Source organism: Astyanax mexicanus, chromosome 24 (assembly GCF_023375975.1).
Source record: "Astyanax mexicanus isolate ESR-SI-001 chromosome 24, AstMex3_surface, whole genome shotgun sequence".
Classification (NCBI taxonomy): domain Eukaryota; kingdom Metazoa; phylum Chordata; class Actinopteri; order Characiformes; family Acestrorhamphidae; genus Astyanax; species Astyanax mexicanus.
The window spans coordinates 9,750,256-9,766,621 of NC_064431.1; the positions used below are offsets into that span (position 1 = coordinate 9,750,256).

Below are 16,366 nucleotides of genomic sequence, written 5' to 3' on the forward strand. Positions count from 1 at the left end.
CTCCAGTGAATAACCTGAAATGGCCTGAAAGTAAACCTTACAGCGGCTTACAGCTGATCTGTAGAAATGGAAATAAACTGAGCATTGAAAAAAGAGAAATGCTTCACTCTCTACTGGAGCATTTACACTTATACTTACACACACTACATTCACACTTTCATCATACTGTTTCCTACACCTTCAAATGACTCTTGGACACTGGAGAAAACTGGTGCAGGAAGAGTCACGTCTGGCTGACCCACATGGCAACAGCTTTATGCTTTAGCTCAGCTTAACATTGAACTAAGTCTGAGTTTCAGCAGTGAAGAGAATATTTAGATGTCTGACAGGTGAAGTGCAGTAATAAAGTTGTTAATAAGATAAAAAAACAAAAACAGCTTTTAGGTCCGGGTCATGAATGAGTCATCAAAATATAGGGGTGTTTTAAAACTTTTCAGCAGTGTATTTATAAAAGAACCATATTTAAACTGATTCGTATTTAATTATACCACAGTTAGTTCTGGCCATGCAATATGAATGGCTGAGAGGCTTTTTATGAGTGTCATTATCAGCTGGTAATGCACTGTAACCAAAGCTCTCCGTGTATTACTCCATCACATGGAACTATTTTAACTCGCTTAGTGTTTATAACCAAACAGATTGTATTTTTCTCGTCCACTTTAACTCAAAATATTTAAATAAACAGTGATAGCGGAATTGTGGTAAAAAACACTCAAGGTTCATGTTATAGCTTGTAATAATGGCACTGCTGTATAACACATACATGGCTGTTTTTTCATGATTGGAAATAGTGTTTTTGTGTACACAGGACACAAAATCAAATATAAACCTTTTTTTATATATATATACAGAATCGTGCAGGTGGGGCATTAATTCTCTGTCAAATTATTTACCACTCAGAACATGTAATACAAAAACAGAACACAGTAAAAGCCTGTGTAATATTAATGTGCTCTGTCTGCAGAGCACTACAATACAAAACACACAGCACATGTCTCAGCTGTGGCTTAATGACAGCACTGCACAGATCAGGCCTAGCTGTGGCCCAGATTTCTGTCTTTAGATATTCCAGTCAGAGTGAATGTAATTTAGATAGATTGCTGCAGCTACTAGTATTAATACTTCATTCTGACTTTTGTTTGCATACATTTCTTGTTGTTGTTCCACATCGATGTTTATAAGTAACCCATTACTGTCATTAGTGTGGCCTGAAATGAGGCACAGCGTACTCTGTTTACACAGCATACACAGCACATTTTATGAGCTATTTGCAATATTTGATGAGGCCACAGTAATATATGCTTTAGGGCTGTCGAAATTACTCAATTAAAGCCAATTACTTGATTAAAAACATTATTAACATTCTTGATGAGCCAGCTTTAGTGGCTGGAATAATAATCAGGGAATCAATAGGTCATTATAAATATAAAAAATATAAATATCCTTGTTTTGGAGTCAAAGCGTTTTTCCACAACAGAAATCTACTAAGAAAACTAAAAACTCCATGTGTAATTTTAAGGTTTCAATGAAGTATATGGACATTTTGCCATACTAAATAATGAAAACTGAACTGTGACAGAACATGTTTTTGTGTGTTCTGATTAGACACTGGGTCTTGCCACTAAAGGCATCAAGTGAATTATTCGGCTGAGGCTATTTTTAGGTAGTGTGTCTCTTGGTGCTATTTTACACCCAGTCAAGAGTCTGGATTGTTTAAACGGTCTGCATTATTTAAAAAGCATTGGTGCTTGTGAATATGGGCAGGTGACATGAGGAGTTGAGGGTCGAACATCCGGCAGTGACAGGCCAGAGAGGTGGGCAGTCAGTAACTCCCGTCAATAACAGCTTAACAAAAGGGACAGAGTCAGAAGGTAACATAGACACGGAGGCACCCAGAAACATTGGCATCCACACAATCCACCGTCCACAAACCTGAGTGACCGTGCTGTGGGTTACAGTGGATAACAGCACCATTGTCTCAGTTTACCACAATTCCCTATGTCCAAGAACCCCTGAATCTACAGTCGTATCTAAAGGAAACATTCATTTTCAAAAGCTCAACTAAACAAGCAAGTTTGAGTCCAAAATATTTTGGGGAAAGTTATTCCAGAGTTGGGGAGCTTTCTACTAAATTTGGTATGAAATGGTCAAATTTTCTTGTTTTATGTGTGGCGACTAGGCTACTGAGTAATAAGCCTTCATAGAAAACCAGTGCTATCATAACTACAGTATAGACTTTGGTATGTAGCCCATATAAGAGAATTGCATTGCTAATCTTTAAAATCATTGCACTTGATTTGTGCCTGGGTTTAGTCATTGTAGATGACGACTACAGGGAATTAATGGCATACTTAGAACATGACCACAGCATTTAATTTAAGAAGACCACGATGGTCCATCTAGGGAAATTAGCTATAATGATTAGCCTTTGCCAACACATTCCTGTGGTCATAAACATTAGCGTTGGCCTACGTTTTAAATTCCCCTTATTTCCCTTTATGGGCCTTTCCATTAACTGTTAAATAAATGGCACGTTAAATGTTTAGAGACTGGATGTGTGCCACTGCAACCCTGTAATGTGAAAGGCTGGAATCTCAGTAGGATGCTTTAGCTGTAGCTGCAGTGCTAACTCCCTCTTCTCTGTCTCTGTGTTGATCTGTTGCAGGTGTATTTTAAGCGGGACGGGGAATTGATAGAAGTGATCTCCTACATTTCACCCACGGTGGGTGATGAGGGCGGGGGTTCAGCCGGTGTTCGTGGGGCCAGACCCCTCATCAGCAGGGACCTGGATGACACCAAGCTGCAGAAGTCCCTCTCCCTGCTGGGTCCGGATGGCCGGCCAGGCCGACTATACACCGAGAGCCCGAAGAGGAGCTACACCGCCAGGCAGCCGCGCTTGGAGCCCAGCCCGGCCACAGAGGCAATCCCAGAGACAGTGGTGAGCCGAGAGTTCCCGCGTTGGGTGCAGAGCACCGACCCGCTCTACTTTTTCAGCAACACACACATTCCCCAGAGCGACGGCTCCGTCCTGGTCCAGGCCAAGCTCACCTGGACCCTCAACCCCCAGCTGGACAATGACGCCCTGTTCAGCTGCGAGGTCAAACACCCAGCCCTTTCCATGCCTATGCAGACTGAGGTTACTTTGGGTAAGTAGGCGATTCTTTGAAATTATGTTTTATACACATGCAGTGGTGCTTGAAAGTGGCATACATATGACCTAAAACATCACCAGATTTTCCTAATAGTAGATAAAGAGAACCCAATTAAAGAGAACCAAATTATTTATTGAGGAAAATTATCTATTATTACATATTTGTGAGTGGTAAAAGTATGTGAACCCTATACTTTCATTATCCCGTTATTTCCCCTTTTTGCAGCAATAACTGCAACTAAACATTTTCCGTACCTGTTTATCAGTCCTGCACTCCGGCTTAGACGAATTTTAGCCCATTCTTCCAAACAGAACAGCTTCAACTTTGGGATGTTGGTGGGTTTCCTCACATTAACTGCTCGCATAGACTCTTCCACAACATTTCCATTGGATTAAGGTCAGACAATATTCCAAATCGTTAACTTTATTCCTTTTTAAACCGTTTGTGTGCTTGGGGTCACCAACCTTCTTTTGAGATTCAGTTAATTGACAGATGTCTTGATATTTCCTTTTAGAATTCTCCTATATATTATTGCTATTACTAATTAGAAAAATTAAATTTAACCAAATTAATCACATAAACAATTTTTACAGAGACGCATTAGCAGTTGGATTTATTGACAAATCACAGCATTGCTTGCTTCAGAAGGTAGATTACTTTTTTGCAAAAATTTAGTCTCTCTCTCTGTTTCTCTCTCTCTCTCTTTCACACACACACACACACACACATGCGTGTTCAGCTGCATGCATGTTTTCTTTTTTCCAGGTTGCTGAATGTGGAATATAGAGCTACAGACTGTAGTCTGCCTGATTCACCACAATACATAATACACAATACAATTTTTTATTATATACCAGCATTTAGAAATTTGATTGACAACCAGTTTGTGCAGCATATGGCAACAGTCTGCGTGTTTCCATAATCTTAATCAGAAGTGATGGAGTGAACAGGGTGTGCTTTTACACTTTGATGTGACAGATACATTTGTTTATTGTCATCTTTCATCATTGTGACATATTTTATGTAAACAATTCAAAACAATTGTGTAAAGGGGAGAAAAAGTCATTATGTTTTTATGACGTCACTGTGGCTGGTCACACCCCTGTGGATTTTTACTGGAGTTCAGATAAACTCTACTGGAGTTTAAGCTTACCTAATTAACTCTAAATCAAATCTAGATTCATTTATTACAATACACCTGCCTTAGGATATCCTCATTTTAAGATATTAACAATATTTTTTTAATTATGCCAAATACTGTTTTCTTTTGTTGTTGTTGCTGTTATACCTTCCCATCACGTTCCTAACAGAATTCTCAGCAAAGCTATTATTATGGTATTATTATAACTATGGTAATGTAAAATATCTTATACATTTGGAACCACTTGGCACAAGTAATGTGAATTGGCAATAGACTGGTGTGTGTTAAATTAAAGAGCTTGTACTAAATAATACACCAAATGGTATCCTGTCAAATTCCTCGAAGCCTCCTACTATACAATCTGAGTATATTAACTCTAAACGCTGTTTTTAATTTATTTTACCTGATCAGGCTTTAGATACAGCAGAGAGAAGGGTTTATCCTTGGAGCTACTTTTATTTTCCTGCCTGTCCTCCACCTCCTTCCTCCCATCATCTCTGCAGCTCTTTACATCGCCCTCTGACAGCTGCGTTTAGAACAGCTCTGATTTCCATTTGTTGCTTAATTGTGTTACAGGCGAGCAGATTGCGAGGTCTAACGCGGGATGCAGAAATTCTCTGGTGACTGACAGGCCAATTCATTGCACTGTCTGTGCGCTAGATTGAGTTAACTTACACCCATTATTGAAAAAGTCAACCTGAATTAGAGTGAGAACTGAAGCACACGATGGCCTTAGAAATAGCTTTGTTGTAAACCACACTGAAGTTGTCAAGTGGTTTCTACCAAGAAACTGTGAATCTGATGCACTGACTCACCTAGACTGTGTTCAGACTGCAGGCAGTTCAGATCTGTTTCTCAAATTAGATCTGGTGAGATGATTGTCTGAACTGTTGTTTGTAAGTGATGAGATCGGATTAGCATGTATGGAAATTAGACACACATTAGACACAGGTGGGTCCTTTTTTCTAAATTAGGCAAAAAGTTGCTTCATGATTTCTTATTTTTCACTCTCACATGTTTCAGATCATCAAACTGATTTAAATATTAGTCAAAGACAACACAAGTAAACACGCCTAGCAGCAACAACTGCAATCAAGCACTGACGCTAACTTGCAATAAGTCTTTCACAGCGCTGTGGGGGAATTTTGTTGCACTCTTCTTTGCAGAATTGTTGTAATTCCGCCACATTGGAAGGTTTTCCAACATTCCGCCTTTTTAAGGTCATGCCACAGCATCTCAATAGGATTCAGGTCAGGACTTTGACTAGGCCACTCCAAAGTCTTCATTTTGTTTTCTGCAGCAATTCAGAGGTGGACTTGCTGGTGTGTTTTGGATCATTGTCCTGCCGCAGAACCCAAGTTCGTTTCAGCTTGAGGTCACAAACAGATGACTGGATATTTTCCTTCAGGATTTTTTGGTAGACAGCGAAGTTCATGATTCCGTTTTTATTCCGTTAAAGCAATCTTCCAGCTCCTAAAGCAGCAAAACAGCTCCAGACCATCACACTACCATGTTTTACTGTAGGTATATTGTTCTTTTTCTGAAATGCAAAGTTATTTTTACGCCAAATGTAATAGGACACACGCCTTCCAAAAAGTTCAACAGGATTTTCTCAAAAGTCTTGGGGATTATCAAAATGTTTTCTGGCAAAATTGAGATGAGCCTTCACTCCTTCAGTTCTTTGGATGTTGTTGTGGGGTCTTTTGTGAACTCTTGGATGAGTTGTCGCTGTGCTCTTGGGGTAATTTTGTTTGGCCGGCCTTTCCTGTGAAAATAGCTTTTTATGGATAATAGCTTTCACTGTGGTTCGCTGGAGTTCTAAAACTTTAGAAATGGCTTTATAACCTTTTCCAGACCTTCTCAATTACTTTCTTTCTTATTCATACTTTACTTTGTCAGGCAGGTTCTATTTAACAGGTGTGGCAGTAATGAGGTCTGGGTGTTGCTAGAGGAATTGGGTTAAGTTATGTTTTAATTGTTTTTGTGTTTTTAACTATTTTTAATGACCAAAATGCACCACAAGTCTAATTTTTTAATTAAATAATAATGTAACAAAATAAATAATGTAACATAAAAAAATAATTTAATGTAAAAATGTCCAAGTGCAGAATATTCAGTGCATGCTTATAAACTGCAAACTTGAAAAACAATACAAAAAATACCCTTAAAACTGGCCAGTAAAAACAGACTGCTTTCAATACTGCTTTTTTAATTTACAATATTGCTGTCAAGCTATATAGTGTATGATACAACAAAGAGGGCACACCTCCAGTCTGAACGTAGCCTTATAGACACTGTACCATGTTAATGCTCTACATTGGATAAAATATTAGCATTGAATTTTGCTTTGCAGTTCTAATTAGTGAAACTGTTCTGTAAATGTTTGCATTTCTTGTAAGCAAAAAACATGACTGTTCTGATGTCAGTGAGTGAGTGACTGACTGAGTGAGTGAGTGACTGAGTGAGTGACTGAGTGAGTGAGTGACTGAGTGAGTGACTGAGTGACTGACTGAGTGAGTGACTGAGTGACTGAGTGAGTGAGTGAGTGAGTGAGTGACTGAGTGAGTGATTGAGTGAGTGAGTGAGTGAGTGACTGAGTGACTGAGTGACTGACTGACTGAGTGAGTGACTGAGTGAGTGAGTGACTGAGTGACTGAGTGAGTGAGTGAGTGACTGAGTGAGTGAGTGAGTGAGTGACTGAGTGAGTGACTGACTGAGTGAGTGAGTGACTGACTGAGTGAGTGAGTGACTGACTGAGTGAGTGAGTGACTGAGTGACTGACTGACTGAGTGAGTGACTGAGTGAGTGACTGACTGAGTGAGTGAGTGACTGACTGAGTGAGTGAGTGACTGAGTGACTGACTGACTGAGTGAGTGACTGACTGAGTGAGTGAGTGAGTGACTGAGTGAGTGACTGACTGAGTGAGTGAGTGAGTGAGTGAGTGAGTGAGTGACTGAGTGAGTGATTGAGTGAGTGAGTGAGTGACTGAGTGACTGAGTGACTGACTGACTGAGTGAGTGACTGAGTGACTGAGTGACTGAGTGACTGAGTGAGTGAGTGAGTGAGTGAGTGAGTGAGTGAGTGAGTGAGTGAGTGAGTGAGTGACTGAGTGAGTGAGTGAGTGACTGAGTGAGTGACTGACTGAGTGAGTGAGTGACTGACTGAGTGAGTGAGTGACTGAGTGACTGACTGACTGAGTGAGTGACTGACTGAGTGAGTGACTGAGTGAGTGACTGACTGAGTGAGTGAGTGACTGACTGAGTGAGTGAGTGACTGAGTGACTGACTGACTGAGTGAGTGACTGACTGAGTGAGTGAGTGAGTGACTGAGTGAGTGACTGACTGAGTGAGTGAGTGAGTGAGTGACTGAGTGAGTGAGTGAGTGAGTGAGTGAGTGAGTGACTGAGTGAGTGATTGAGTGAGTGAGTGAGTGACTGAGTGAGTGAGTGAGTGAGTGAGTGAGTGAGTGACTGACTGAGTGACTGAGTGAGTGACTGAGTGAGTGAGTGACTGAGTGAGTGAGTGAGTGACTGAGTGAAGTAGGTTACCAACAAGCCTTATTTTTTTGGGAGATCAGAGCCTGAGACATTTGCTAATGCTAAAACAAAGATGGCCTCCAGCAGACACCATTATCACTTCAAAGGCCAAACAAGCCCTCCCTCTATCAGCCCTCCCTCCATCAACCCTCCCTCTATCAGCCCCGACAACACGATGCAGGACACGCTAAACAGACGTTCCTCTCACTTAGTGACAGAGAGCGAGCAAGATGCAGGGAGCCGGGGTCCATACAGGTAACCTGCAGTGCTCTCTCTCCCTCTCTCTCTCTCTCTCTGACACAGATCTTTCCATTCTTTCCTGAAAAATCCTCTCACTCCGTCTGTGCATTTCATGCCTGGTCAGGCAGAATAGAAGAACATGGATTCTCACAGAGCCTCACAGTGCTATCCTGTTCTTCTACAAATGTTCGACTGTGTGATCGTTGTAGACATCACATGGCTGAAGTTTAGTTTAGGCATGAGCTACAACTGTGACATTCTTTGTGTCAATCCACTCATGACCCAGAGACAAAGTCAGAAGCACCAAGGAGAAAAAGGACTGGACTGCTGCTCAGTGCTCCAAAGTCCTGCTTTCACATGGTAGTAAGTTCTGCATTTCATTTGTAAATCAAGAGTGTACAGGCTGCTTGAGGTCCAAGATGGTGATAGTTTTGGGAACCATGTGATCTGCTGGTGTTGGTACACTTTGTTATATCAAGTCCAATGTCAGCACAGCAGCACAGTGTCTACCAGGATTTTTTTACAGATCATGATTCCCTCTGCTGATGAGCTTTATGGAGATGCAGATTTCATTTTCCAGCAGGACTTGGCTACACAGCCCACACTGCCAAAGTACCAAAGCCTGCTTTTAACACCAACCCCATAGAGAATCTATAAGATATTGTCAAGAAATAAGATATGAGACACCAGAGCCAACAATGCAGATGAGCTGAAAGCTGCTGTCGAAGCAACCTGGGCTTCCATAACACTTCAGCAAATCCTCAGGCTGATTGCCTCCATGCCCCCCTGCTTTAATGCAGTAATTTATGCAAAAGAAGTCTCAAGTATTGAGTGCAGATAATGTACATACTTTTCATCAGGCCAAAATTTCTGTATTAAAAATAATTCTTTAAACTGGTCTAATTTTCAAGACTATTTTCAACGTCTTTTTACTGTATAATGCTGGGTAAGGTATGGAGTAATGTTTACTATAAACTCAGCAAGAAGCATGGAGATGTTAAGCACAGTGTAAATGGATAAGACCATGGATTTTCCTCAAGTATCTCCAGAAGAGCTTAGCTGGTGGAAAATGGCACAGTCGAGTCCCCTGCTGAGTGACATATCAGCTGCTGCTTCTGTGTTAACCCCTCTCTCAGAGATGCAGAATTTTGGGTTGCATTGGCCTCCTACTGCTCTCTAACAGACGAATTCCCACAGTTCCTGCCGAGTGCAATGCAAAATAACACATGAAAATGTCACCCATAGTGAAACAAGGCCACACTGATTCGAGTCTGCCCCGAGAGGGCAAAGCGGCAGATCAGGAGCTGCTGTGAAAGGCGTGCTCCTACACGGCGTCTGCTAGAGGGAAAAAAAAATCAACTCACAGGAGTGTAGGCCTAGAAACGGCGGCTCACTAACCGTCAGATACTAATTTACCAGTAGCCGTGTTCTTTACAGAAATGGATGGAGCGCCCTGCCTTCGACATTTCACTGTTATTACCTGGAGAATACAGAACAGAAAATGCACATTTGTTGATTTTAATTGGAACACACTTAAAATTCAAAGCATCTGGAAACGTTTCCTGACTAACACACATCCTGGAGTGACACTAATGTTGTGTCATGCTGTGTGTGTGTGTGTGTGTACATAAGTGAGTGAGAGAGTGTGAAATGCTGAGAGAGAAAGAGAGAGAGAGAGAGAGAGAGAGAGAGAGGAAGAAGGAGAGAATTTAATTTGCATTTTGGTCATGAGTTCACCCTTTGTATTTACATGTAGACTGCAGTATCTGTATTGACTCAGGATAACACTGTAAGCCTGTATAAATACCACAGGGCCTTAACAATGTAACTATTTTTACTAATTATTAATACTGAAGTAGAGATACAGTATGATGACCAACAATGGTAAACAGAGGAGTGGAAATTAAGGAAGAAGGGAAGTTAATAGGTGATTTGCAGGGGTGGAAAATACATGATTAATTGGTCTTTTGAACTGTAAACTGCATATATATATATTTTTTTACCCCAAGTAATATTGAAAATAGTTGCACTTCCATTCAGTTACAGAAAATATATATTTAAACCTACAATGTTCCCAGTTGACATAGTGATACACTGAATATCCATCAATTAAAATTATTTTGCCAAAAGTGTTAGTGTTAGAATGTTTTGGTCTGGAAGAACTTAACTGGCTTGAGTCCTGACCTCAACCTGATAGAACACCTTTGGGATGATTTAGAGTGGAGACTGCAAACTAAGCCTTCTTGTCCGAACTTACAAATGCACTTCTGTAAAAATAGTCAAAACATCCTGTAAACACACTTCAAATTCATGTGAAAAACCTTCCTAAAAGAGTTTAGGCTGTTATAGCTGCACAGGGTGGGCCGACATCATATTAAACTTTTATTATTTTCAAACACTTTGATACATTCCTATTATTTCTCTCTTTTTAAGTAGAAGTAAATCCATGACAAACTTTCAGGTTTAAATTTAAATTAACCTTCATTTCTAAATAACAGTGTTTTTGGACAAGGAGCATTTTTGAAGCCCATCCCTCTCTCAGTCTACTAATCTGTCATTTTTCATTTTCAACCAGCCTATTGGCTCAAGTAGAGGCTACCTAAATGCAACTCAAATCTCTCTATGAATTACAAGCTCTGCCTTCTTTTGTACCACCATCCTATCGGCATAGTAACAACTCGCAAAAGTATATCAGCTTTGAATACACAACTCTGGAAAAAATTAAGAGACCACTTCAGTTTCTGAATCAGTTTTATTCTATAAACTACAGACAACATTTCTCCCAAATTCCAAATAAAAATATTGTCATTCAGAGCATTTATTTGCAGAAAATGAGAAATGGCTGAAATAACAAAAAATATGCAGAACTTCAGACCTCAAATAATGCAAAAAAAAAAAGTTTCCATACATCTTGGCATGTTCTCCTCCACCAGTCTTACACACTGCTTTTGGATAACTTTATGCCACTCCTGTGACATCTTGTGATCATCCATCTTCCTCTTGATAATATTCCAGAGGTTTTCAATTTGGTAAAATAAAAAATATATATATTTTTTTTTAAGTGATCTTTTATTGTTTGTCAGAGCTATGTATCAGTACATATTTTGGAAGTTAATGATTAAAGGCTTTTTTTCAAGAATGCCCCAATCCAATTTGATAGTTTGTTTGTTAGATCTCTCCACTTTTCATTTGTATATCCGCAATATGATCTTGAGTCTCGTCCAACAATATTATCTAACAATTTTCCCACATTTCTACGTGTGTTCCTGAAAGCCCTGCTCTTATAACAATGGGTTCCATTGTTCTTCTAAATTGAACAAATCCCAGCCACAAAAATGGTGATTGTCAGTCAGAATCTTTGTGAAAACTGTGTAAAAGGAGGCATTAAGAAGAGATTTATTCTTAAGAACAATTGATGAACAAAATCCATTGTTTGGCTGCAGTTGTAGTCAATTCCTTTCACTTCTCACTTTTGTAGCACATTGAAACATGCAGAGACATTTTGTAGAAAGTGCAGCTTTGTAAGAAGAAGATGAAATATTTGGTTATGATTAGAATGTCATTAAACATTTTAATAAAAAAATATGTGAAGAAAAAAAAGTTATCCTTAAAATTCTTGCTGCAGATTTGTCTATGCATGGCACTGAACTGGAACAGTCAGGATTGACCTGTTAATACAGCCTGTACACAAAATGTAAAAATAAATAACATAATGCCTCATTAATTGTGAATGGTTGTGTTTCAAAAAGATACTTTAAGGTTATACATCAGTGTAAATACTCTCTGCATGAGTATTTGAGTTTACTGTAGAACAACTTATACAGTATGAGCAAATTCCTCACTGCTAAGATGTTAACTTCATGTTCATGTTTTCCTGCCACCTTAAAAGGGCACACACTCGGGCCTGTAGTGGATGTTTAAGTGCTTTGTAAGTTTCATACATTTCTGTTTATGTTGTGCAAAAATTACGAACAGTCTTCATAAAACTAAACCTGGATTCTTATTTAGAAGTTCTGTTCCATCAGACGCTGAAGAAGTTTAATGTGCCTAAAGAAATACAGCATTTGTGCTGTAATGGTAAATTAACATCGTTTAAGGTTTAAAGATGAATTAGGAGCATTTAAGGTGTAATGATAAATTTGGAGAATTTAAGGTGGAATGGTAAATGCAAAACTCAAAAAGAATGGTAAAAAATCAAAAATCATGTGAAAGATTATGAAGGTAAAAAAGGCTACGTTCACATTACCAGGCTGACGTGATTCAAGTATGATTTTATGTTCATTGTGGCTCAGTTCTGATTTTTTCATATGTGGTCCTAAATAAGATACTATGGAAGCCCATTTCCGCCACCTGAAGAAAAAAAAACGTCCTCAACTAAGTCATAATTATGAGATAGAAAAGTCATAATTATGGGATAGTAAGTCATAATTATGAGATAGTAAGTCATAATTATGAGATATTTATAAGATAATTCTCATAATTATGATTACTCATAATTATGACTTTCTATCTCATAATTATGACTTAGTTGGGCTTCCATAAGATACATATAGTACATAGCGACAGTTAAATCGGAATTCATTCATCTTTTTGCTTTTACGCATGCGCTACGTGCTTCCCTCTCGTCTCCACACATCTCTTGGTGCAGCTGTGCAGCTATAGCTGCAAAAACAGCAAAAGCAAACCACCTGACCTTTTTTTTTATCTCCTCGACCTGAGCATTAACTTCAGACCAGCTGTTTACTCTCCACTCCAGCTAAAGATGCTCCACATATGAGCTGCTAACTCATCCATGTCCATTTATAAAGCTACGACAGAGTCTTTCACATTACACACAAATACAGGTCACTGACACTTGTGAATGTGAACTGTCATTATAGCCAAATCTGATCTGAGCAAAAATCTGATTTGACTGTGTGACTTGTAATGTAAACGTAGCATGTGATGTAATGTAAATGTGATTAAACCAATCTAACAGACTTTGGACTTGATGGAACACAGTGGATCAACACCAGCAGATGCAATGTCTCTCCAAACCATCACAGATTGACCGAAACTTCACACTAGACCTCAAGCAGCTTGGACTGTGTGTCTCCCCTGCTGGAAAACCCAGCTCATACCACCTTGGATTCTAAGATGGTCAAGCTGGTATGTAGCTGGTTTAGCTTGTTGACCATCTTGGACAAGCTGGTTAGAGCTGGTAGACCAGTTAGGTCAGCTGGTCAGTGGCTGGAAGACCAGCTAGGTTAGATGGTAGACCAGTTAAAGCAGCTGGTCGAGGCTGGAAGACGTGGCGGCGCGTGCACACGCTGCGGCTTACCCTGTCTTCCTATCCTGTCCTGTTTCCCCCTTGTATGTTATTGTATGGATGGGTTGATGGCTAATTTTGCTGGTTGACCATGTGACAATAAAGGCAATTCTATTCTAAGACCAGCTAGATTAGTTGGTAGACCAGTTAAGTCAGCTGGTCAGTGGCTGGAAGACCAGCTAGGTCAGCTGGTTGACCAGTTAAAGCAGCTGGTCGAGGCTGGAGGACCAGCTAGGTTAGATGGTAGACCAGTTAAAGCAGCTGGTCCAGGTTGGAAGACCAGCTAGATTAGTTGGTAGACCAGTTAGGTCAGCTGGTCAGTGGCTGGAAGACCAGCTAGGTCAATTGGACGACAAGTTAGGTCAGCTGGTTGACCAGTTAGAGCAGCAGGTCAAGGCTGGAAGACCAGCTAGGTTAGCTGGTAGGCCAGTTAGAGCAGCTGGTCAAGGCTGGAAGACCAGCTAGATCACTGGGTAGACCAGTTAGGTCAGCTGGTCAGTGGGTGGAAGACCAGCTAGGTTAGATGGTAGACCAGTTAGAGCAGCTGGTCGAGGCTGGAAGACCAGATTGATCAGTTGGTAGACCAGTTAGGTCAGCTGGTCAGTGGGTGGAAGACCAGCTAGGTTAGATGGTAGACCAGTTAGGTCAGCTAGTCAGTGGCTGGAAGACCAGATAGGTCAACTGGATGACCAGTTAGGCCAGCTGGATGACCAGTTAGAGGAGCTGGTCGAGGATGAAAGACCAGCAAGGTCAGCTGGTTGACCAGTTAGGGCAGCTGGTCAGTGGGTGGAAGACCAGCTAGGTTAGATGGTAGACTAGTTAGGTCAGCTGGTCAGTGGCTGGAAGACCAGCTAGGTCAACTGGATGACCAGTTAGGCCAGCTGGATGACCAGTTAGAGGAGCTGGTTGAGGCTGAAAGACCAGCAAGGTCAGCTGGTTGACCAGTTAGAGCAGCTGGTCAAGGCTGGAAGACCAGCTAGGTTAGATGGTAGGCCAGTTAGAGCAGCTGGTCAGTGGCTGGAAGACCAGCTAGGTTAGATGGTAGGCCAGTTAGAGCAGCTGGTCAGTGGCTGGAAGAAGTTTAATGTCTCTAATGTTTTTCTGTAAGCGACACATAAAAAATTGCATATACTTACACATAATAATAATTATTTATTTTAATACAATAAGTAATAATAAATGTTCCTTAAAAACCCTTATATACATATATATTAGTTTTTTTTTCAGGAACTGTTATTGTTACTAACCCTAATATATATATATATATATATATATATATATATATATATATATATATATATATATATATATATATATATATACAGCTCTGGAAAAAGAGGCTATGTCAAAATGATCAGTTTTTCTGATTTTACTATTTACAGCTATACGTTTGAATATGTTTGAGTAAAATGAACATTGCTATTTTATTCTATAAACTACTGATAAAATTTCTCCCAAATTCCAAATAAAAATATTGTCATGTACAGTATTTGTTTAAAAAAAATGAAAAATTACCAAAATACCAAAAAAACATGTAGAGCTTTCAGATCAGAAGAATCAGAAAGTTCATATTTATTTAGAAACAACAACACTAAAGTTTTAACTCAACAAGTTAAGAAATCAGTATTTGGTGGAATAACCCTGATATTTAATAACAGTTTTCATGCATTTTTAACTACATTGTTCTGTAAATAACTTATGTAAATGACAATATTTCTATTTGGAATTAGGGATCAATTTTGTCAGTAGTTTATAGAATAACAATGTCCATTTTATTCAAACATGTATACATTTAGCTGTAAAAAGTAAAATCAGCTGGTATGAGCTGTTTTTTCCAGTAGGGTCTCCACTCTTCATCCAGACTCTGCTCCCTTGATTTACAAATAAAATGCTAAATTTACTGATGGTCAGTGATGGTTTGCAGAGCCTGAGAAAACTGCTGTATTCACTCTCTCACTCCGTCTTACTTCTTCACTCGTGCTGTTATCTCAGCACTTACAATAGTACTTGTGATTGGTTTGTGTGTGTTTGCTCAGAAAATGAAACAGCGAGTCACACCGATGCGTATGAGTAATAAATCCTGCATGTTTTTTTTTTTATTTTCACGTGAGCTGCAGTCAGACCCAGACTGGTCTAGTGTTGTAGAACATGTGCTAAACGTTCACGCTCTGCGGCCCGTTCAGCACCACGGCCTGTTCAGCTCCTCAAATGGAGGCGGCTGGGTCTGAGCTTCCCCTCCACCTCGGCGCACCACTGACTTTAAGCCCCGGACTAGCTGGCTGTCAGTCAAATCCGAAACACGCAGCCCATCCAGCCGGTGCCTTTCCATAATTAAACCCCAGCTCAGCAGAGAGGATTTTGCACGGAGGCAAGGTGTTTCTGATTCAGCGAAAAAAATCTCAGTTCTAATCTCTCGGCCCGAACAGAGCGATGATCTCTGCCTACACACACTCCTCCGTCACAACACTGATAATAAGGACACAGATGTTCTGCCGAAGACGGAAGTGTGTCGGTGCATGTGAGGGAGTGTGCGCGTGTGTGAACACTAGAGCTGGCTAATATGACAATATTTGATTGTATCGTGATATATTTTCTTACCTAATCGACAGTATACAATAATAAGCATATCATGGATATCATCAGTGCTCAGAGCATCAGAGGGCATTTTCTCGATTATTAATATCTTAATAAATTCAACATTAAAAGCACTTTTATACAACATAATACCTACATGTTTTATATCACAATGTTCAGAACAATTTCACCTCTCTTTTTTTTTGTACCCCTATCCCTTGTTTTTGAGCGTAACCTTTCCACCCGAGGGACCAAAGATCCCCAGCATCCAGTACTGACCGATAACCTTGTCCCTTAAACACAGGGATTTATCCAGATTCTCAAAGTTTTTTGGTGATATTATGGGCTGTAGATGGCGAGAAATGCAACATTTTCACAATGTTATATTGAGGAACATTTTATGAATTTTATAAATA

General features: G+C 39.9%; 1 protein-coding gene across 2 annotated transcripts in view; it reads left to right on the forward strand.

Annotated features, from left to right (window-relative positions):
• igsf21a (immunoglobin superfamily, member 21a) overlaps nucleotides 1-16,366 on the forward strand; it is a 509,658-nt gene that overhangs the window by 452,462 nt on the left and 40,830 nt on the right. For both annotated transcript variants that reach the window (XM_007230591.4, XM_015607518.3), the window contains exon 6: nucleotides 2,666-3,146. In XM_007230591.4, coding sequence (XP_007230653.1) covers nucleotides 2,666-3,146 — 481 coding nt within the window. The remainder of the gene's footprint in view (nucleotides 1-2,665; nucleotides 3,147-16,366) is intronic.